Raw genomic sequence first — 24799 nt, forward strand, 5'->3', positions numbered from 1 at the left:
ACAGATATGATCCTGTCAAACATTAACTGGAGGGGATTCTGAATTCTCTTGACATTTAGAAATTGTATGTTCATTTATACATAAATCTTTCTTGTGTCATCAATAGGCTGAAATACGTAGGGCTGTAAAGCACATGCATATGATTTATAACTATTTGGGGTGTTTTCAATAATAACATAAATTTTATCATTTACTATACATGCGTAAACAAGAGTGTTTACAATTTCTCAATAAATTATATCAACCTTGTTTAGTTGTACCATTAAAACCATCAGAGAGGCTTCCGTGTTTTTGTTCCTTCGTTCCTGCCTGCCAACTTTATTTAATCAACTCTCTATTAAAGTTTAAGTGCTGCTTACATTTTGCTTAATAGAGGTTTACAGTTATTCATTTGGACATAAAACTAACTATATTAGAAGTGCAATAACATATGGGGGAACTAAACAATCACATGGCCAATGTCATAAAGTTCATATAGAATAATCTTTCAGCAAGAGCATGTGATAATATCAAAAATCAATGCAGACATGGTTTAAAGAATACAAAATCAATGATTGTTTAGAGATTTTAGTGTCTAGTTTTGAACCCTGTGGTCTGAATTGAATGGGAAAGTCCACATTCAACAACCTGAGAATACAAAGCAGCTTTAAATGTTCTGCATGTCTGTGATGTTTGTTAGAAATTACAAAAAAATAAAAATAAAAAAATTACAAGAAATGTATTTTAAGTGTGGCAATAATTATTGGGATCTTGTTCCATAATAATAGTTGTTGTTGTTGTTGTTGATGCTGCTGCAATTAAAATTTTAGTCTTTGGGCTAAGAGTTTCCACTACATAACAACCATTTTTATAACCATTAGCCATGACACATCTGTGGCCCTAAATAGTACCATTACTATTTACACCCTTAAAGTCCAAGGGTGGTGCTGCCCTTTACATTCTGCTAAACACTAAAGATTGTGTAGAAACATAAGAAAGTAGCTGTAGTGGAAGTACTTATGTGAACTCTTGTTGCCATGATGATAATCTTTCACATTACTTTTAAATTTGGAGGGAATAAAAATAGAGATTTAATTTGCCCTTTCTGTCCCATTTTACTTAACTAGATCACCAGAAAAACAGTGTTAAATGATAGAGCCATTTTCATCAACACCACTGGTTTCACTGTTATTTAAACACATCTACAATCACTTACAGTTACACACTTTTATGCAAACCCAACAGTGCTATAACAGCTTTTTGTTGAACAATAAAATGCTCTAAATAAATAACAATAAGACATATCAATAAGATGTATAATAATTTATGAATAATTCATATGAATTCAGAGAACTTTTGATAGTTCAGGAAAGTCAGATGTAAATGAGAAGTATTTATTGAGACTGTTCCAAATACCTTGGTCCAAATCTATATCATAGGATGCAAGTAAACCAGTAAACAGCTCAGGGTCAAAAACAAATGGCCTAAAGAACTAAAAATGTGTTTTATAGATATAGCTATGAAGATTACATATATTTGTGGTAGATATTTCGATAGATATCCAGTAGATTTTTGGCTTTCTTTTACCTCTGACTATCAACAGTGAGGTGGTGAGAAATGTGAGTAGATGTGGAAGAACTTAAAGAACTTAATGGCACAGGAAACTGGCAAATTGCTCTTGAATGCGAGTCATTTTGTTTTGACGGAACCTGATTTGCCAATCTGCAAAGGCTTAATTGTATATTTACACTGTGGGTATAGACTGTGTTTTCTAAATTTGAATGGATTTCTATATAAATGCATAGTTCTCCAAAGAGAAATTATGTCTGATGTCTTGTCTTAGTAAAAACATACACACAGAAACAATAGTCAAACCAGGGCTTGGTGATAAGTCATTTCATCTGTCTTAATTACTTGGCAACATATTTTATATGCTGCGGAAGCAGAGGCAAGTGCGTGCAGTCAATCCTTTCATCTGGGAAACAATTATCTATTTGACATACACACCTCAATCAAGTGCAGACAGATGGATTTATGACCTTTTTCCTTCCTGTTATAGTTCCAGTCATTTCTAATTTACTCTATAGACACATCATGGCACAACTCATGACTCCTGGGACTTACTGTATGTACGCACACAGCATGTCTTTTTCTACTTTAAAGCATTTAAGATATATGACTGACATCCTTCACAAGGCCACAGAGCAGGACCTCCAAATGACCTTATTATTATTATATGGTGACAGATCATAAAATAAACCTATGCTAGAATACTGAGGCTCAAAAAGAGGAAGTAAAATAAAGAACTGAGGACAAACGTCATGAGTTCTGCGATGACGTCTGTACGACATTCACAGATAAAGATGGCAGTATATTCCACGCTGTCACATCTGTAAAATGACTTATCACTGTAAATATGCAGTGTATTTCACTACAGCTACTGGAGTGAACGTAGTAATAATTATGTATAGACAATTTAGTTTTCAGAGATATTTGAAGTTCTTCATCAGCTGTGCAAGCCACATACCTTTACTGATGTATGACTTCTGTCATGTACATGTACTATACTGTTGAACACATCCTGTCCTGTCTTGTATCTCTATGTACTACATTGATTTTTAACTAAATTGATCACTTTTTTCCAAGCAGTAACATCCACTAAAGAGACCTGTGCACAGTGAATACTGATCATTATGGTATTTAGTTATTAATCAGTTCAGAGTAAATCAAAGATGTACTCTTTATTAAATATTTGTTCATGGCTGAAGTCCACCAATCAGGTCCAGACATTTTTGCAAACTCAAGACAGCCTGAATCAAGAAAATGGTGAATAATAGGAATCTGATTAATCAATAAAAATGGGTACTTTTGGTTTTGATGTGGATAAAATTTCCATTCACACACATTCCTTTTTTTTTTATCCTGGCTGGACTTTTGTGCAATGCTATTGACCAGGAGTGTAAACATGACACAAGATCAGAGAAAATGAAAAAAAATAGCCAGGCCAATACTTGATTTGTTTTTCAACCTAATGAGCTAGATCAATGAAATGCTCATTGCTTTTTCATTTTCCTAGGCTAAAGTTAATGGAGTGTAAGCAGTGCATGAATGCCACACGAGTTCCAACTTGATTAAGATTATTTCTAATTAAATGCTGCTTCTGGATCTTATTTGTGGCAGGCGATTTTATTTGGTCACACAATCACAGTATATATATGTTTACATAAATATGACTGTGATTCATTTTGATTGTCCTGGTTAATATATAAAATATATATAATATATAATATATATATATATATATATATATATATAAAATATCTTTATGTCTTTGTAAATATGCTGTCAATAAACATTAAGAAAAAAAGCAAATACATCACAAAAAAGCAAAGTTAAATAAAATAATAATACATTAATGTTTTCTTTGTCATTTATAAGGGTAAGCTATTTATTTAAAGAACAGCAGTAAATAATCTGGATACATTTAGAAAATCTTTCACAACTTTAAAAGATAATTTTTTTAATGCAACTCAAATATTCCAATTATTTTTTAAGCCAAAGTGAGTGTTTCTGTAAACACATTTTACAACATATAAAAAAACCCCCAACTATTCATTATTTACTTTCTGTGTAGATGGAAATATCACAGATTCTTCACTGAAAGAGTCCTGAGATCATGGCAATCAGTGATCAAACAAATAAATTCAACCCTGACCTCAATCAGAGTTCTACAGCTCCCACACATCTTGTTTTGGAGATAGATTTTATGGTTAGCAATTAAAAGGACACAGATATGGACACTTTTGATCCTCATGCTGTAGTCATTGTCTCCATGCTTGTGTACGTGTCAAGTAGCTGCCATGCACACAGCCATATCCAAGAGGTCAGGGAGGGCCTTGGCTGAGAGTCTGTGATGAATTATAAAGCGGTATTGCATCATTAGGTCATAACACAAGGTGTGGTACAACCAATTCAAACAGTGAGCTGTCTTTCTGTTTATGATGGCAAATAAATTCTGAGGTAAAAGTTGGGGCCTTGACTGTAACATCTCTTGATTATAGGTTTGTAATTCTAAATTTTTTAACCTTTAAAGCATGTGATGAATTTTTCAGCTATATTTTAGTATATAATTCATGATCACAAATCTGGGCTTTTAAAGTCCCTCAGCCAGCTATGATATCATTTGAAAATTCTGAATAAAAACATATGACATCACTCAATTTGTAATAAGATATAAATTATTGTTATTATATAATTAATATATACACATTTAATTAATTCCACTAGGAAATAATCAATGCTGCTACCCTTATGTCAGCTTTTTTTTTTTTACTGAGACATGCATTTGTATAATATTATAAAACAGGATGACATTAATAGATTGTATTAGTAGGAATTACATATTGTATAGCAATAAATAAATAAATAAATAAATAAAATCAATGTAACAGACAAAATATAAAGCAAAATTTAAAGCTACTGAAAAAAATATATCTTTGTTAACATTACTTTGGTAAAAGTACTTTCCCTGACTTGAACATACCCTTTTTTTTGTTAATCATTTTTTAAAAAGCACAATTTCACTTTTTAATAAGGTATTAAATTAGCAAAATGGATGATGGGATAATTACTCATATATTTTACTGTGTCTCTCACATTTATCAGTGCTATTAAATTGATTTAAATCATTAATATACATGTGAATGGCAAAACATGGTGAAAGTTTAAATCAAACCAGTAGCTGCAAAAGCCATTGCTACAGAGGCATATTATTGCCATTAACATAATGTAAAGGTAAAGATCACACGTATAGAGTTGCTAATGGCTAGTAATAAGGCATTTTTGTTGCTTGATTGATTTCAGATTTGTTCACTGTGTAGGTGAGGTCCAGGTTAGGAGAACATCAGGACCAACTCTCACATGGAAAACTGTTAAATCATTAAGAGAGATATTTCCTCCACAAGCAGCAATGCAGTTGTTCTGAGCAAATAATATTTTAAACTTAATTTAACATAATTTATCCTTTTATTATATTAGAACTTATTATTAATCTTATAGAGTCTAAATAAATAAATGAAGGATGGAAGGAAGGAAAGCTGGAATGAATGAATGAATGAATGAATGAATGAATGAATGGTGATTAATTGATTATAGAAGATAAACAATTACACCTGAAATGTAAACAGCATATGAAATGTGAAGGACTGCATTCATTTTCATGCAATGTATTTTGAGAAATTTCTCATTTGTACTACCATCTACTGCAAACAGAGACACGTATTACTGTATTACTGTGATGCAGGTGTGAAGCCTGTTTGTTTTATTTTATGTTATAACACTCTCAAACAGTCTGACACACCTTTTTGATAGGGTTTATGACTGGGGCAATTCTAACCTTGTCACTGATATGTCTTCCACAACAAATGTCATTGTGTAGCACTATTGATTGCATGTCTATTCAGCCTTTTGTGCCTATGATCTTCAGTGAAATGGCAACTCTATGAATCTTTCTGTGGTATTTGGTGGACTTGGATGCATTGATTTATATTTTAAGAACACAGTTGTGTCTGGTATGAGCTCCAGTTGTTTCAGTAATGTATTGACACCAGTGAGGTGAATAAATGCAATCTCAAAATTGCTCTTGACAACAAATTATGACAACCAACAAACCATACAGTAGACACTATACAGCCAAAATATGCCTTTTGAATATCCTATTCCAGATTCAGTCCCCCTTTTGCTGTTATAATACCCTCATATAGGTTTCCAGTACATTCTGGAGCATGCCAGTGGGAATTTGTCCATTCAGGCACAAGGTAAACAGATGCCCACGTATAGATGTGATGGTGATGGTTAGGTGTGTTCAACCTTTGGCCATACATAACACACACACACATAACACACACACATAACACACACACACACACACCTCAATAATTCATTTTATTTTGCTATACTAAACATAATACTTTGCTAATGATATTACTCTCTTATCAAACTCTGCTGATTAATAAGGTTTAAGTAAGGAATAAAACACAATGACGCTTAATAATAAAAAATTAATAATTAATGATAGGGTTAAAGTTGATTCTATGAACAGCATTTCACAATGTGTTTATTACTGCCTGTTCGTTCTGTTCCTTTTTACAGTCTGTTTATTCCTCTTATACCTCAGCAGTTTTCAATGGTTATAACTTTTATTAACAATTTATTTATTATACTCAGGTTTAATGTTGGATGATTACAAAACGAATTAGTTCCTGTTTTATATCATCTATAACCAGTCATATCTTCACTAGTCTCTCATTTTTTGCTAAGAAGTTTAAAAGAAATTACCCTAAAACTGTGGTGTTCTGTATTACAGCATTCATTGTTGCAGTGTTACTATATATGTTGTTCTAAGCACATTAATAATAAAAAAAATAGAAAGTTAGAAATTAAAAGAAAATTAATTGTCTCATCTTCTTCATCCTTGAGAATTCAACAGTGCCATGGTATCAATATTATATGAGTAATTTATTGAGTAGCTTGCATGGATATCTTAATGTTTAAAGTTACATTTACATCCTATATTTGCTTCATACTTTACATCATACACTTACTCAGACATGTAGCAAGGTATATTTCAGTTTATTTATTTGATTTATTTAATTATTAGATTAAGATTTTTACATAAATTGCAATAATGCACCACCATTCAAAGTTACTGAGCTCAAGTTACTGCCTGTGTGAAGTTTTATATATTCATCTAAATGGGTTCCCTCTGATTTCCTTCATTCTGATTTGATTAGAATATATTTAATGCAATTCCGTATATGCACTAAACAAGTAAATACTGTGTAATGAATGTGAAATGGTTAGGTAAAAGCCAGAGAGAAAAGGCAAAAGCCATTATTATTCACATAATTACTTACTTAATTTACATCATTGGAATTAGAACACATAATCCCATTGAATTTTATTGAGAGAGGATGCAGATGCACTATAATAACAGAAGCCCAAATCAGGATAGTTAAAGATGTAGAAAACATGACATGCTCCTGTTCCTGTCTGATAGGACTGGAATCAGATGTGGTCTGTAGACCACCTGCCTCAGGGTTTCATGTTTTCAAGGGTTTTCACCTTACCGTGATCGTAAAGAGTGATTTTCTGAGTTTCCATAACTTATCTGTCAGCTCAGCTCAAACCAGTGTAGCCATTCTCCGCTGACCTCTTTTATAAACAATACATTTGATCTTTCATCTTTCTTTTGAGAATCTTTCATAGGATGATTGTTGATTTATTACATAGTTACAAGTCTAGTTGCTTCTGGCTGGACCAAAGGGAGAAGATGAAGATCTGGCCTTGTGATAAGCATGCTGTTAAACCAGACATCTATTGTATCTCTTCTATCTTATCTTATCTTTTGGTATCATTTATCTTTTTTATTTTATTGTATTTGTTTTACTTGTGTTATGGCAACGCTTTAATATAACAGCTACAAAATTCCTTAACATTAAAAAATTCTAAACCTCAACATTCATACACCATAATTAACAAAGGGATTTATACTGTATTTCATACACACATAAAAAAAACAAAAAAACATTCCCACAATGACCAGTATAATAAATCCTTCAATTAATGTTACTGAATGCTAGCTGGCAAAATTCATAAGTGAAGCTAGACAGGAAGTTCCTACATTTACATCTAAAGAGATAATTTATTAATTCTTAACACTGAGTAAAAATTATCTAATTCAATTAATGTTTATTTATGAGTTTTTCTTAAAGCATATTACGTGTATTAATGTGTATACATGTGGGCAAAGCTAGACTCGCCTTATTAGTCATCAGCCGATAATATTAAATTCCAAGTAAATGTAAATTATTTTGTTAAAAATAGTGTTTCTTTAGTGTATTGGAAGGATAATGAGAAATATTTGTACTCTAATATTGACTTAAGCCAATTTCGTACTGGCGTATATAAAAGTTTAAAGGCAACATTGGTCAATTCCAACACTGAGGACAATCAACATTTAATTTTAACCTTTGGAATCATAATGATATTCCAAACATTGTTCACAATTAGATATTTTGAATTAGTCAATCTCACATATATTAGATCAGCCCATTAATGCCTGAGATACATGGAAATCCCCAATAATCAGTAAAGATAAGCAACTCTGTCGTAATGAGGACGCGTTAAATACACAAATAGAATTTCATCAACTAATATTCATAAATGTATGTATACAGTAATGTGATGCATTACAAATAAACCGATAGTTTCCTATTTACATTGTTTCTGACCCCTGCTTCAACATGTACAGCCCTTCCATTCAATTTGAACACAATACTCCTGATACTATAATGCCAGTAGTGAAGGGATTTCTCATGTGTTTCATCTGTACATTTATATCTCTTAATCAGACCAACAGCATTATTTTCAGCTAGTACTGTCACTTGGATTATTCTGAATGATTTTTTTTTTAAATCAGTGAAAATATCAATAAAAATCATGTGCAGTAATAAGTAAGAAATATAATTGTCTTTTGGTGTGTTTTAACTCCAACTGCTTAATAAATACACATTTCTTCCAGGTTTATTAATGTAATTAATTTACCTGAACCAAACCCAGCCACAGATCCATAGAAAAGAGCTGGAGAAAGAAAGAAACATTACATCATGAAGTGACTAAAGATTTATGAAATCCCTTTATGACACTGTAAAGTAGATTATGTTTATTCATTAACGCAAACAGACTGTGATTGGCTGAAATATAGTATGACTCGAGGAATGAATCCTTTATAAAGGGAAAGAGAAGCAGAGGATGGACATAACACTGAGGTGAAAACAGCTGAAGAACAACTTGGAAAGACCAACAGCTTCTTTCAAAACATCGACATGAAGACCATCATTTCCATTGCACTTCTCTTGACCACTCTCTGCCTGGTCTCTGAGGCTGTCCAAGTCCAGGCAAGTACTACAGTTTTTAATTTCTTCGATCCTATTATTATTTTGTCTGCTTTCAGCTTTTGTAAGTTAGAACATCACATAATTATGGAACTTATTGCCACAATTTTAAATGAATGGTTATTGCTCTAGTCGCTTCTAAGGTGAAAAGGTCTTAAATGATTCTCAATGTTCATCTACAGGATGGAGAATATTTTTTCTCACTGGAATCAGTGAAGGTCCTTCAGCACCTGATGGACAGCAGCTCTGTCACCCAGCAGCAGAATCCTCACCTATTCAAGACTAGCAATGCTGCAGTTTGTGGCAACCCAACTCTGCCCCAGGAGTTTGTGGAGCTCTGTCATCAAAGTGGCTCTTCCCTGGTCTTCTCCAGGCTAGGTAAGCATTCGCTATTATTCATTCATATAAATTCATAGTATTCCAGCATGCATCTGAAGGTATAGTTGACTAACAATTTTTCTTGCTTCTTTTGCAGCTGCAGTGCCTGCTGATGTTTGTGAAATCTGTGCTTTCGCTGCCTGTACTGGTTGCTAGACATCTTTTCTACTTGTGATGGAATGCCTTTTTTCCACGTACCCCAAACTGTTACCTGTTTAAAAGCATATGTTTAATGACTCTTAGACTGACAATTTCATAACCTGTATTTTTTTGTTACAGTATGTTTATTTATCGATTTGATGTAGAGTAGACTTATTTTTCTCTCTCACTTTCTATGTGTCTTCTGTGTCATGTCCATGAGTGCTTTATACATTCAGTAAATTGGTTTGAAAAATATCATGCCTTGTGACAGTTCTTGATAAAAATACAGTTACTATCAATTAATATCAAACAAACTCAACATATTTAATGATTTAGGCTTGAATGTGTCTAAATGACTCTTTATTTGATCTGAAATGATTTAAACACACTACATGTTGCATAGTAATAATAAATGAATTTATAAAAATTTATAAAAATTTAATTTTAGTAAGGAATAGAAATAATAATTAACGATATGTAAACAGTATACCTGTGACTCTTGTATGAAATGACATCTTCTATGTACATTCACTGGCCACTTTAATAGGAACACCTGTAAACCTGCTCTTTCATGCAATTATCTAATCAGCCAGTCATAGGGCAGCAGCTCAGTGCTGACAATCATGCTACAGTTAATGTTCCCATCAAACATCTGAATGGGGAAAATGTGATCTCAGTGACTCTGACCATGGCATGGTTGTTGGTGTCAGATGGACTGGATTAGAGATTTCACAAAATGCTAATCACTGGGGATTTTCATGCACAGCAGTCTCTAGAATTTACACACAGTAAAGTGAAAAATAAAAACATAACTAAAGTCACTGAATGCCACTTTTTTTAAAAAGATTAGGGTCTGTTAGTTTCCTCTTTACATTGTTTTGATCCAGTAACCCATGCTTTAACATATGCTTACAACATATACATATATATATATATATATATATATATATATATATATATATATATATATATATATATATATATATATATATATATATATATACTCTACCAGTCAAAGGTTTGGACACACCTTCTAATTCCATGGTCTTTCCTGATGTTTATTTCTTTCTACATTGTAAAACAATGCTGAAGGCGGCCGAAATACACAATAATGTCCTTTGAACAGTTGATATTGAGATATGTCTGCTACTGATGCTCTGTAAAGCCTTCATAACGGCTCTAATCTGAGCTGCTGTTAATTGGTGATTTCTGAGGCTGGTAACTCTAAATGAACTTCTCCTCTGAAGCAGAGGTAAATTTTGGTCTTGCTTTCCTGGGATGGTCTTCATGTGAACCAGTTTCATCATGGTGCTTGATGGGTTTTGCAAATGCACTTGACAATACTGTTCTTGCAAGAACTATTCCAGAACACCTGACCTTCGTGTCTTAAAATAACAACTGACTGTTTTTTGTTGTCGTTACATATGGATTACTTAAGTCCATGTGTGTTATTTCATAGTTTTGAAATCTCCAGTATTGTTCAAGAATGTAGAAAAAAAATCCCTAAACAAAAAACATTGAATTAAAAGGTGTGTCCAGACTTTTGACTGGTAGTGTATATATATATATATATATATATATATATATATATATATATATATATATATATATATATATATATATATATATATATATATATATATATATATATATAATAGTGCACCATGTTTTATTATGCTCTTAAAAATATTTTATTATAGACGCCCTTTTCCAGTTTCCCTTCTTCAGTAACCCTAAAGTTTTCTATGTAAAACCTTACAAATGAGTATTTTGCACTTCTCTATCAGACAATTTTCCAAGTGGTAGCATTTAGGAAAGTAAGAAACTTTAAATCCCAGATAATCTTTCAAAAACAGTTGAAGTATGCATGAAGGTTGGGTTTCATACCTACTACCATCTATCAACATGATATTACATAAATTATACTTTGTATAATTGACATTTTTTTATTTGTGGTTGTTCACAGAAAATTTATTCTGTGGTTTCTTAAACTCTCACATATTTTCATCATGTCTTTAATGAACGAAAGCATGATTCACATCCATTCCTGCTCATCATTACTGAACAGAACATTCTCATGATATTTTAATTCACTTCCATTAATTTCTCATGAGTTTCATTTGCCTGAACATTTATATACACAATACATCATTACATAAGCAGTAACATGCATCATAGTCATACACTATCATCACTTCAACCTGGATTACTCTGAATTATTAAAAAAATATCAGTAAAAATATCAGTAAAAAGCAAACATGATATACATATAATTGAATTGGTGTGTTTTAACTCATACTGCCACATTAAGGTGACTTTTTTGCCAAGTTATTATTATTTTATTTTGCACTTGAACCCTGAGACAAACAAAGCCACAAATCCATACAAAAGGAAAACTGTAGACTTTTCACATTAGATGACGTCACTCAAGATTGATGAAATCCCCTTTATGACACTGTAAAGTGGATTGTGTTTATTCATTAACTTCAGAGGAAAAAAACTCTCTGTGAGTGGCTGAAATGAAGTATGACTAAAGGCATGAATCCTTTATAAAGGGAAAGAGAAGCAGAGGAAGGACAAAAAACTGAGGTGAGAACAGCTGGAGAACAACTGGGAAAGACCAACAGCTTCTTTCAAAACATCGACATGAAGACCATCATTTCAATCGCTCTTCTCTTGACCACTGTCTGCCTGGTCTCTGAGGCTGTCCAAGTCCAGGCAAGTGATACAGTTTTTACAATTTCTTTCATTTTATGGCATTATTATTATTATTATTATTATTATTATTATTATTATTATTATTATTATTATGCCTGCTTTTGCTTCTGCTTTTTTGTGTCAGAGCATTACATAATTATGTAAACTTATTGCCATACTGTCAAGAAATAATGAGCCTTGAATGTAACTGAATGGATATTGCCCTTAGTGCTCGATCCATTAGCTGAAAGGCTTTTCATGATATTGCATTCAAGAATAGCTTTCTAAATTTTAACATCTCTAGTTTTAATGGAGCCTTTTTTATTTATATATTTGATTCATCTGGCCCAAGTTAATTTAGCCACCAATAATTAACTTTTAATTAGTTTCAACTTAGAAATCAGTCTTAAATGATTCTCACTGTTCATCGACAGGATGGAGAATATTTTTTCTCACTGGAATCAGTGAAGGTCCTTCAGCACCTGATGGACAGCAGCTCTGTATCCCAGCAGCAGACTCCTCGCCTATTCAAGACTAGCAATGCTGCAGTTTGTGGAAACCCAACTCTGCCCCAGGAGTTTATAGAGCTCTGTCATCAAAGTGGATCTTCCCTGGTCTTCTCCAGGCTAGGTAAGCAGTTTTATCAGATAACTCATTCATATAATTTCATAGCATTCCACCTGAAGGTATAGTTGACTAACAGTTATTTTCTTGCTTCTTTTGCAGCTGCAGTGCCTATGGATGTGTGTGAAATCTGTGCTTTCGCTGCCTGTACTGGTTGCCTGTAATGGAATGGTTTTTCCATGAACCCAAGTCACAAAAGACTGTTTTGGAACTGTTACTTGTTTAAAAGCACATGTGTAATGACTCTTAGACTGACAGTACAATAAACTGTATGTTTTTGTTTTTGTTACAGTATGTTTATTTATCAGTTTGATGTAGAGTAGACTTATTTTTCTTTTTCAGTTTCTATGTGTTTTCTTTTATGTATTTTCATATGTTCATCAGTGCCTTATATTCAGTAAATTGCTTTCAGAAATATCATGTCTTGTGACAGTTCTTGATAAAAAATACAGTTACTATCAAACAAAATGAACACATTCAATGATTTAGGCTTGAATGTGTCTAAATGACTCTTTAACTGATCTGAAATGATTTAAACACGCTTCGTGTTACATTGTAATAATAAGTGAATTAATAAAACACACTTCATTTTATTGAGGAATAGAAATCATAATAAACTATATGTAAACAGTATACAAGTGACTCTTGTATGAATTGACATCTTCTGTGTACATTCACCAGCCACTTTAATAGGAACACCTGTAAACCTGCTCTTTCATGCAATTATCTAATCAGCCAGTCATAGGGCAGCAGCTCAGTGCTCAAAATCATGCTTAAGATAATGTTCACATCAAACATCTGTAAGAAACTACAGACTGCCTCAACCCAGATTCCACTCCATGAAACACACCAGAAAGAGTTCATTCCCCAAAGGCTTACATATCATATAAAAATATGTTTAATTCAATTCAATTCAGTTTATTTGTATAGTGCTTTTAAAAATTGACATTAGCATAAAGCAGCCTTACCAAACATATAGAACACTTAATCCAAATAATTACCAGCATGGGAGCGGCAGCAGGACATCAAGGACCATCACTGACCAAAGGGTATACCTGACCATGATTACCATTTAGTAGCCTGACTATTTGGGTGCTAACACCTATAACAATACCAAGCCAAGGTGTACGTGACTGTGATTATCATTTAAAGACATCCAGCATTTATGGGATACTCAGTTCTTACACTCAATTTACATTTAACATAAAACTCATTGAAATTACAAACAGGAAACACTATATAAAAGGTTTGAGCAGGATTTGTCCTGCGTTCTTTTTGACTCCGAAGAACCCAAAGAACTTCATGTATTTTGTCACTGTGACTCTGCAATAAACTCCTTTTTCATTAAGATCTTCGACAGCCTCATTGGTTAGATACGTTTTGGTAAGAAAAACTTATTTTTCTTAATTTACGCTGTTTTGATTTAGGGAACCTCCTCATTTAAAAAAAATTTAGAAGATCTTAATGAAGACGTTTATTGCAGCATAGCAGTGACAAAATATGCGATTTGGGAAAAATCCGACTGGGAAAAATGTGATCTCAGTGACTTTGACCAGGGCGTGGTTGTTAATGTCAAATGGAATGGATTAAATATTTCAGAAAATGCAAATCACTGGGGATTTTCATGAAAAACATTCTCTAGAATTCACACAGTAAAGTGAAAAATAAGATACTAAAAATACTAAAAATAAAGTCACTGAAAGTCACTTTTCTAAGATTAGGGTCTGTTAGTTTCCTGTTTACATTGTTTTGATCTAATGACCCATGCTTATACAACATATACAGCACCCAGTATATTTTATATATCATAGTGCTTTATCTTTTATTACACTATTAATAAAATATTTAAATATAGAAACCCTTTTATGAGTTTCCCTTCTTGAGTAACCCTACAGTTGTCTATGTAAAGCCTTACAAAATTGTATTTTTTATTTCTCTACAAGAAAATTCTCTACCATTTAGGAAAGTAAGAAACTTTAAATCCCAGATAATCTTTCAAAAAGTGTGTATGAAGGTTGGGTTTCAGACCTACTACCATCTATCAACATGATATTACATAAATTATACTTTGTATAATTGACATTTTTTTATTTGTGGTTGTTCATGGAAAACTGATTCTGTAGTTTTTTAAAGTCTCACATATTTTCATCTTGTCTTTTAATGAACCAGTACATGATTTACATCCATTCCTGCTCATCATTACTGAACAGGACATTCTCATGATATTTTAATTCACTTCCATTAATTTCTCATGAGTTTCATTTGCCTGAACATTTATATACACATTACATCTTAGCAGTTACATGCACCATAGTCATACACTATCATCACTTCAACCTGGATTATTCTGAATTATTAAAAAAAAATATCAGTAAAAATATCAGTAAAAAGCAAACATGACACATATAATTATTTTGGTGTGTTTTAACTCATACTGCCACATTAAGGTGACTTTTTTGCCAAGTTATTATTATTTTACCTGCACCTGGAACCGGAGACAAACCGAGCCACAAATCCATACAAAAGGAAAACTGTAGACTTTTCACATTAGATGACGTCACTCAAGATTAAAGAAAAACCTTGCTGTAAAGTGGATTGTGTTTATTCATTAACTTTAGGGAAAAAACTCTCTGTGAGTGGCTGAAATGAAGTATGACTAAAGGCATGAATCCTTTATAAAGGGAAAGAGAAGCAGAGGATAGACATAACACTGAGGTGAGAACAGCTGGAGAACAACTGGGAAAGACCAACAGCTTCTTTCAAAACATTGACATGAAGACCATCATTTCAATCGCTCTTCTCTTGACCACTGTCTGCCTGGTCTCTGAGGCTGTCCAAGTCCAGGCAAGTGCTACAGTTTTTAATTTTTTTATTTTATTTTATGCAATTACAATTTTTCCTGCTTTTGCTTCTGCTTTTGTGAGCAAGAACATTACATAATTATGTAACTTACTGCCATACTCTCAAGAAAAAATGAGCCACAATTTTAAATGAATGGTTATTGCTCTTATTGTTTCTAAGGGTTTCACCTTAGAAATCAGTCTTAAATGATTCTCAATTTTCATCGACAGGATGGAGAATATTTTTTCTCACTGGAATCAGTGAAGGTCCTTCAGCACCTGATGGACAGCAGCTCTGTATCCCAGCAGCAGAATCCTCGCCTACTCAAGACTAGCAATGCTGCAGTTTGTGGAAACCCAACTCTGCCCCAGGAGTTTATAGAGCTCTGTCATCAAAGTGGATCTTCCCTGGTCTTCTCCAGGCTAGGTAAGCATCAGTTTTATCAGATAACTCATTCATATAATTTCATAGCATTCCACCTGAAGATGTAGTTGACTAACAGTTTTTTCTTGCTTCTTTTACAGCTGCAGTGCCTATGGATGTGTGTGAAATCTGTGCTTTCGCTGCCTGTACTGGTTGCCTGTAATGGAATGTCTTTTTCCATGAACCCAAGTCACAAAAGACTGTTTTGAAACTGTTAACTGTTACCCGTTTAAAAACACGTGTAATGACTCTGTATTTTATGTTACAGTATATTTAAACTATGCATAAACAGTATACCAGTGACTCTTGTCTTCTGTGTACATTCACCGGCCACGTTAATAGAAACACATGTAAACCTGCTCTTTCATGCAATTATCTAATCAGCCAGTCATATGGCAGCAGCTCAGTCCTCAAAATCATGCTTAAGATAATGTTCACATCAAACATCTGTAAGAAACTACAGAATGCCTCAACCCAGATTCCTCTCCATGAAACACATCAGAAAGAGTTCATTCCCAAAAAGGCTTATATATCATATAAAAATATGTTTAATTCAATTCAATTAAATTCAGTTTATCTGTATAGTGCTTTTAAAAAGTGACATTGGCTTAAAAGCAGTCCTTTTAGAATATTTACTTAAGAACATTTAGAACACTTAACAATCGAATCAATTACTAGTGTGGGAGCGGCAGCAGGACCTCAAGAACCAACACTGACCAAAGGGTATACTTGACCATAATTACCATTTAGTTGCCTGACTATTTGGGTGCTAACCCCTGTAACAATACCAAGCCAAGGTGTACGTGACCGTGATTAGGATTTAAAGACATCCAGCATTTGGGGGATACTCAGTTCTTACACTCAATTTACATTTAAAGTAAAACTCATTTAAATTATAAACAGGAAACACTGTATAAAATGTTTGAGCAGGATTTTTCCTGCGTTCTTTTGACTCCAAAGAACCCAAAGAACTTCATGTATTTTGTCACTGTGATGCTGCAATAAAGTTCTTCTTCATAAAGATCCTCGACACCTTCAGCGTTTTATTTTTCTTACATTGGCGAGCCACCCAGCGAGGGATTTACGAAAAATTTTAAACTCACACTGCCACATTAAGGTGACCTTTTTCAAGGTGAGTGTTTTATGTGCACTTGAAACAGGAGACAAACCCAGTCACAAATCCATACAAAAGGAAAACTGTAGACTTTTCACATCAGATGACGTCACTCAAGATTGATGAAATCCATTTTATGACACTATAAAATAGATTGTGTTTATTCATTAACTTCATGGGAAAAACCTGTCTGTGAGTGGCTGAAATGAAGTATGACTAGAGGAATGAATCCTTTATAAAGGGAAAGAGAAGCAGAGGCAGGACATAACACTGACATAACAGCTGGAGAACAACTGGGAAAAACCAACAGCTTCTTTCCAAACATCGACATGAAGACCATCATTTCAATCGCTCTTCTCTTGTCCACTCTCTGCCTGGTCTCTGAGGCTGTCCAAGTCCAGGCAAGTGCTGCAGTTTTTAATTTCTTTGATTTTATGAAATTATCATTTATCCTGCTTTTGCTTCTTTTTTTTTTTAGTTTTGAGTCAGAAAATAATGTAATTATGTAACTTATTGCCATACTGTCAAAAAATAATGAGCCTCTGAAACTGAAAGGATATTGCCCTTAGTGCTCTATCCATTAGCTGAAAGGCTTTACAATATATTACATTCAGGAATTTGAACCTCTTCAGCTTTAAAAGAGACTTTTTTTTATTTGATTTATAAATTTGATTCATCTGGCCCACCTTAATTTAGCCACCAATAATCAACTTTTACAGAGTTTCACCTTAGAAATCAGTCTTAGATGATTCTCACTGTTCATCGACAGGATGGAGAATATTTTTTCTCACTGGAATCAGTGAAGGTCCTTCAGCACCTGATGGACAGCAGCTCTGTATCCCAGCAGCAGAATCCTCGCCTATTCAAGACTAGCAATGCTGCAGTTTGTGGAAACCCAACTCTGCCCCAGGAGTTTATAGAGCTCTGTCATCAAAGTGGATCTTCCCTGGTCTTCTCCAGGCTAGGTAAGCATCAGTTTTATCAGATAACTCATTCATATAATTTCATAGCATTCCACCTGAAGGTATAGTTGTCTAACAATCTTTTTGCTTCTTTTGCAGCTGCAGTGCCTATGGATGTGTGTGAACTCTGTTCTTTCGCTGCCTGTACTGGTTGCCTGTAATGGAATGGTTTTTCCATGAACCCAAGTCACAAAAGACTGTTTTGGAACTGTTACTTGTTTAAAAGCACATGTGTAATGACTCTTAGACTGACAATTTGATAACTGTATGTTTTTTTGTTACAGTATGTTTATTTAACAATTTGATGTAGAGTAGACCTATTTTTCTATTTCAATTTTCTGTTTTCTGGTTGCATGTTCTTATGTTCATCAGTGTCTTAAACATGCAGTAAAATGCTTTCAGAAATATCATGTCTTGTGACAGATTTTTTAAAGATGAAAATTGCATATCATATCAATTAATTCTAAGAAATAGGCAGAGACTACATTGAGTTTCATTTCTTATCCCAGAAGATCTTTCTTTTGAGAATCTTTATAGGATGATTATTGTTTTATTACACATTTAAAAGTCTACTTGCTTCTGGTTGAAGGACCAAAGGGAGAATATGAAGATCTGGTCTTGCGATAAGCATGCTGTTAAACCAGACATCTATTGTATCTCTTCTCTTTTATCTTATCCTATGGTATCATTTAACTTCTTATTTGATCAAGTCAAGAAGCTTTTATTGTCATTTCAACCATATATAGCTGAAGCAGTACACAGTGAAACGAAACAAGGTATCTCCATTACCCTGGTGCTGCTTAAAGCAACATAGAGCTACATAAAGAGCTACATAAAACAGCACAGAGCTAAGGACTTAAAGTAAGTTGTCCTGGCCACATAAAGTACATCATGTGCAACCTAGTGAAAACAGTGCAAAACAACAAAAAGACAATACAAAAATAACAATACAGAACAGATACACAAAGTACACAAAATAGTGCCAAGAAGTATACATTCTGTATAATGTGTTATATAGTACAATTTGCAAAAGCTGTAAACAACAAGGCTTCTTGTAAACATATATACATTTCTGGATAGCAGCAGTTGGTGGCAGTTTGAAATGTGTGCAAAACAGCACCAGCAGCAGTTGATTAAATGTGCAAAAAAACATCATGTTAACATTTATAATCATGTTAACATTTATAATATGGGTTCAGTACAGATCGGTTCTGGATTTTGTGATGAGCCTGACGAGCTTGAGGAAAGAAACTGTTACACAGTCTGATTGTGAGGGCCCAAATGCTACGGTACCTCTATCCTGATTGCAGGAGGGTGAGCTGTGTGTGTGAGGGGTGTGTGGGGTCATGGACAATGCTGTTGGCTTTATGGATGTAGCGCATGGAGTAAATGTTCGTGATAGAGGGGAGAGAGACTCCAATGATCAGTTGTCCTCACTATCTGCTCTAGGTTCTTGTGATATGAGACAGTGCAATTCCCAAACCAGGCAGTGATGCAGCTGCTCAGGATTCTCTTGATGGTCCCTCAGGATGGGGGAAGGGAGATGGGCTTTTTATCAGACTTCATAGGAAGTAGAGACAATGCTGGACTGTCTTACTGATGGAGCTGGTGTTGAGTGACCAGGTAAAGTTCTCCGCCAGAAGAACACCAAGCAATCTGGTGCTCTTGATGATCTCCATGGAGCATCCGTGATTGTTGAGTGATGAATGGCCACTCTGTGCTCCCCTTAAATCAACAACCATTTCTTTAGTTTTGTCAATGTTCAGAGACAGGTTGTTGGCCTTACACCAGTCTGTTAGTTGTTGCACCTCCTCTCTGTATGCTGACTACTTGTTCTTGCTGATGAGACCCACCACGATTGTGTCATCTGCAAACTTGAAGATATGGTTCAAGCTGTGCATTGAGAGATGATTGTGCAATGAGGGATGATTGTGTTGAATGATGAACTAAAGTCTATGTACAGCATTTGTTGATGGTTGATCATGGAAAAGTGATGCTGTTGCTTGTTAAAGTCTTACATGTTTTCATCTGGTGTTTTAATGGATCAAAGCATTTAACGTCCGTTTCTGCTCACCATAACTGTTAGTATTATGATTACAGTGACATGTTTTGAATCACTTTTTTTCATTTTTCATGCATTTCAGTTATCTGAACATTTATATATATAGTACATTAGATCTTAGCAGTTACATATATTATTGTATAACTATTGACACTTCAACCTGGACTGTTATAAATTATTTAAAGAAAGATATCAATAAAAGTCATGTTGTATTATGTGACACATATAATTGATTTGGTGTGTATGCTTTTTTCCATATAAAGACACTTTTATGCAAGGGTTGTGTAATTTTTATTTTGCCTGCACTTGAAATCAGAGAATTAAACAAAAATCCATACAAAAGGAAAACTGTAGACTTTTCACATTAAATGACGTCACTCAAGATTGATAAAATCCCCTTTATGACACTGAAAAGTGGAATGTGTTTATTCATTAACTTCTGGGGGGAAAAACCTGTCTGTAAGAGGCTGAAATATAGTATGACTAGAGGAATGAATCCTTTATAAAGGGAAAGAGAAGCAGAGGCAGGACATAACACTGAGGTGAAAACAGCTGGAAAACAACTGGGAAAGACCAACAGCTTCTTTCAAAACATCGAAATGAAGACCATCATTTCAATCGCTCTTCTCTTGACCACTCTCTGCCTGGTCTCTGAGGCTGTCTAAGTCCAGGCAAGTGATACAGTTTTTAATTTCTTTCATTTTATGCAATTATTATTATTTTGCCTGCTTTTTCTTCTGCTTTTTTGTGTCAGAGCATTACATAATTATGTAACTTATTGCCATACTGTCAGGAAATAATGAGCCTTGAATGTAACTGAATGGATATTGCCCTTAGTGCTCGATTCATTAGCTGAAAGGCTTTCCATGACATTACATTTAAGAATAGCTTTCTAAATTTTAACATCTCTAGCTTTAATGGAGCCTTTGTTTTTTTTTTTTTATAAATTTGATTTAACTAAAGGTTAATTTAGCCACCAACAATTATCTTTTAATGAGTTTCATCTTAGAAATCAGCCTTAAATGTTTCTCGATAGTCATCGACAGGATGGAGAATATTTTTTCTCACTGGAATCAGTGAAGGTCCTTCAGCATCTGATGGACAGCAGCTCTGTATCCTAGCAGCAGAATCTTCATAGCATTCCACCTGAAGGTATAGTTGATTAACAGGTATAGTTGATTAACAGTTGATTTTTTATTTTTTTGCTTCTTGTAGCTGCAGTGCCTATGGATGTGTGTGAACTCTGTGCTTTTGCTGCTTGAACTGGTTGCCTGTAATGGAATGTTTGCCTGTGTAATAATAATCACAGAATAAAATCTCACTTTACTAGGGAACAGAATTACTAATAAATGATCCATAAATTGTTTACCAGTGGGACATCATCTGTGTATATTCATCAGTTACTTTAATAGGAACACCTGTACACCTACTCTTTTATGCAGGTGTCTAATCAGCTCAGTCATATGGCACAGTGAAAAGCATAAAATCTTGCTTCAGTTAATGTTCACATCAAACATAAAAATGTGTGCTCAGTGACTAACCATTGCACGGCTTTTGGTGCCAAATGGACTGATTTAATTTTTGTTAGAAAATGCTGATCTCTGGGAGTTTTCATGCATAACAGTCTATAAAATTTATACATAGTAATGGGAAAAAAACAAAAACTATCTAGTGACCAAGGAAAAACCCAGTAATGGTAGGCTTCACCCCAAAAAAGCGAACCTGAGGAACTTCCTGTGTTCTGGCCATGTATATGTCCTTTAGTCCTAGATCTATTGTGGCATACCAGTCCTTGGACCTCATTTGTGACACGATGAGTTTGAGCATCAACATCTTGAACCTGTACGTCCTCATACGCACCTCCCCAAACCCTCTTGGGTACTATAAAGTACAGATATAAAAGACATATTCCCCCCTCTGGGGGGTGGGGGGTGTTATGTTCTAGTGTCGAGCAGGATGAGGTGGGATGGCAAAGGGCAGCATGCCTACAGGAGTGCCCCCAAGAGCCTTAGGGAGGGCTAAGTGGTCTGGTGTCAAGTCTCCTTTCTCTCAAGCCTCTCGAAGATGACAGTCCTTAGATCGTCCCTCCCTCCCTATAAACAATATAAATATCAAATACCTGTAAGCACCAGCACTTGACAATTGTAGGTTGGTCAGAGGTGGTGAGGTGGGGTTGTCACTGGTATCGGCAGGTTTAAGAAGGGAGACATGAAAGGACAGGGGATATGCAATAATGGGCTGGCAGCTCTAATCTGTAAATTGATGGATGATTTTAAATGGGCTGATGTACCTGAGACTTAATTTTTGACACAAAAGCCTGAGGCATAGATTTTTCATTGATAGCCAGACTATTTGTCGTGGTTGGTATGGCATGTGAGAGTGCTGTCTGTGGTCGGCCTGGGCCCTTTATAATGTCCCAGTGGATGGGGGGGACAATGATCAAGGATGGTAGTATAGGTTCTGGGTTGGGTTCCACTTGGGCAGGGTCATGTCAGCAAGAGAGTGCGTCAGCCTTGCTATTTTTGGAGCCAGGTTGGTACGAAACTGTAAACTGAAACCTGGTAAAAAAAAAAAAAAAAAACAGGACCCATCGTGCTTGTCTGGGATTAAGCCTTTTGGCTCCTTTCATATATTCTAGGTTCTTGAGGTCGGTAAGTACTTGGAACGGGTGAAGCCAGTGCCTCCATTCCTCTAGTGCCTCCTTTAAAGAAAGCAGTTCCTGGTTGTGACAGTACTGTGCCAATTTCACAGCTACTTCTACGCATTCCACTTCTATGACAAAAGGGATGGATGGGTCAGGGTGGGAAAGGATGGGGGCCGTGGTGAATTTTTTTTGAGTAATTCAAAGGTTTGTTGTGTGGGGTCAGACCATTGGAGTTTTTTAGGCTTTCCTTTCCTGTTGTGAGTCGGACGGCCACTGGCTGTAGCCCGAATGAATTGCTGGTAAAAGCCTAGGAACTGTTGGAGTTGCTTAATGCTGGTGGGTGTGGGCCAGTCCGTTACTACACTCACTTTGCTAGTGTCCATTTGTACACCCTTGTGGTTGATGACATATCCCAGGAATGTGACTGTGTGCTGATGGAACTCACATTTTCTCTTTTCACAAATAAACTGTGTGTCTGTAATCTTTATAGTACTTGGCACACGTGATACCTGGGTAGGTCTCGGGGTAGATGAGAATATCATTGATGTAGACAATAACAAACTGGTTTATGAGGTCTCTGAAGATCTTGTTCACAAATGCCTGGAAAACTGCTGCCATATTAGTTAGTTTATATGGATTTACTAAATATTTATATTTTCACTGTGAGGTTACAGATGCAGTTTTCCACTCATCCTCTTCTCGAATTTGAATCAAGTTGTATGCACTACTAAGGTCCAGCTTGTTAAATATTCTGGCATTTTTAAGTTGCTCTAAGGCAGGAGGTACAAGGTTCAAAGGGTAAGGATATTTGACAATGATAGCATTGAGCCCCCAATAATCTATGCAAGGTCATAGCCTCCCATCTTTCTTTTTAACAAACAAGAAACCCAATGCTGCAGGTGATGTGGAAGGACATATGAAGCCTGCTGCTAGAGCCTCCTCTCTATATTTCTCCATAGCATCTGTTTCGAGGGCTGATAATTGGTAAATATGGTTCTTTGGAGGAGCGGTGTTGGGTAACAGGTTAATCATATTGATGGGGGGCAGTTTGGTGGCAGGATCCTTGCAAAAAAGGTCTGGGTACTCCTTGGGCATGGGTACACTTTTCGTGGTGTCTGGGCTTTCCACTAATGTGGAGCGGAATGGTAGGTGTAGAAAGTGTTGGAGGCAGGTGTGATAACAGTAAAGAGACCATCAGCTGATTTCCTTTCTTGCCCATGATATTTGAGGATTGTGGTCTCATAACCAGGGAAAGCTCAGTATGATTTGGTTAGCGGGGAGCGAAGTGATAAGCATGGTGATTTGTTCAGCTTAAAAGAGTTCTTCTGATCTGCATGGTGAGTGGGAGTGTTTGGTGAGTGATGAGGTCATCCCCGATGGTTGGTTATCCACTGCCATAATTTCAATGGGAACAGTGCGTGGTGTGGTGGGAAGTTGGAGATCTTGGACCAGGCGTTGCTGAATAATGTTCACTGTCAACCCAGAGTCCACTAGGGCAAAAAAATCTAGGGAGGCATCAGTAAGGTGCAATATCAACAGTAAATATAACCTTGAAAGGCCATGAGGAGGGTTTTTCTGGGCAGCCGGAGCATTGGTGTCTGCTTTGGCCACAGCAAAAACTTGATTGAGTGAAGTGGCTATAAGATACTCTAATCTGAGTGTCATTGTTCCAGACCGTGGTAGCCCAATCCAAAGCGTTTCCCGTGAGCAGTGTAAGGAGGAATGCACATTTGCTGCTGTCCTGGTGGTAGGTGGTCGGCTGATATTGAAAAAATAGCTCACATTGGGAAGCCCTTGCACGTGTCCGCTGTTCCATCAAATTTCTCGGGCAGAGCCATGCACACTGATTGTTAGTGGTTTGCAGGTTGGCTAGCTGTTCCTGGTATGCCACGATGGCCTGGCCTTGTTGTGCAACTATAGCTGGAAGATGCCGTATACCTGCTTGATCTAGCAGCAGCAGTACCCTGTATTGGTACTGTA

General features: G+C 35.2%; 4 protein-coding genes across 4 annotated transcripts; all 4 read left to right on the top strand.

Annotated features, from left to right (window-relative positions):
- Nucleotides 1-8808: 8808 nt before the first annotated feature.
- Nucleotides 8809-9686, top strand: LOC131342749 (guanylin-like). The gene is made up of 3 exons (XM_058373936.1): nt 8809-8936; nt 9116-9311; nt 9409-9686. Exons 1-3 carry the CDS (start codon nt 8865-8867, stop codon nt 9465-9467), a joined length of 327 nt encoding a protein of 108 aa, XP_058229919.1. The 5' UTR covers nt 8809-8864; the 3' UTR covers nt 9468-9686.
- Nucleotides 9687-12017: 2331 nt separating this feature from the next.
- On the top strand, nt 12018-13188 carry LOC131342739 (guanylin-like). The gene is made up of 3 exons (XM_058373918.1): nt 12018-12170; nt 12584-12779; nt 12876-13188. The coding sequence occupies exons 1-3, from the start codon at nt 12099-12101 to the stop codon at nt 12935-12937; spliced, it is 330 nt and encodes a 109-aa protein (XP_058229901.1). The 5' UTR covers nt 12018-12098; the 3' UTR covers nt 12938-13188.
- A 2278-nt stretch (nt 13189-15466) lies between these two features.
- LOC131342721 (guanylin-like) lies at nt 15467-16525 on the top strand. The gene is made up of 3 exons (XM_058373876.1): nt 15467-15617; nt 15845-16040; nt 16139-16525. Exons 1-3 carry the CDS (start codon nt 15546-15548, stop codon nt 16198-16200), a joined length of 330 nt encoding a protein of 109 aa, XP_058229859.1. The 5' UTR covers nt 15467-15545; the 3' UTR covers nt 16201-16525.
- Nucleotides 16526-17430: 905 nt separating this feature from the next.
- LOC131342769 (guanylin-like) lies at nt 17431-18509 on the top strand. Its single transcript, XM_058373979.1, has 3 exons — nt 17431-17552; nt 17921-18116; nt 18213-18509. Exons 1-3 carry the CDS (start codon nt 17481-17483, stop codon nt 18272-18274), a joined length of 330 nt encoding a protein of 109 aa, XP_058229962.1. The 5' UTR covers nt 17431-17480; the 3' UTR covers nt 18275-18509.
- Nucleotides 18510-24799: the final 6290 nt, after the last annotated feature.

The sequence above is a fragment of the Hemibagrus wyckioides genome, linkage group LG21, assembly GCF_019097595.1.
Source record: "Hemibagrus wyckioides isolate EC202008001 linkage group LG21, SWU_Hwy_1.0, whole genome shotgun sequence".
Lineage (NCBI taxonomy): Eukaryota > Metazoa > Chordata > Actinopteri > Siluriformes > Bagridae > Hemibagrus > Hemibagrus wyckioides.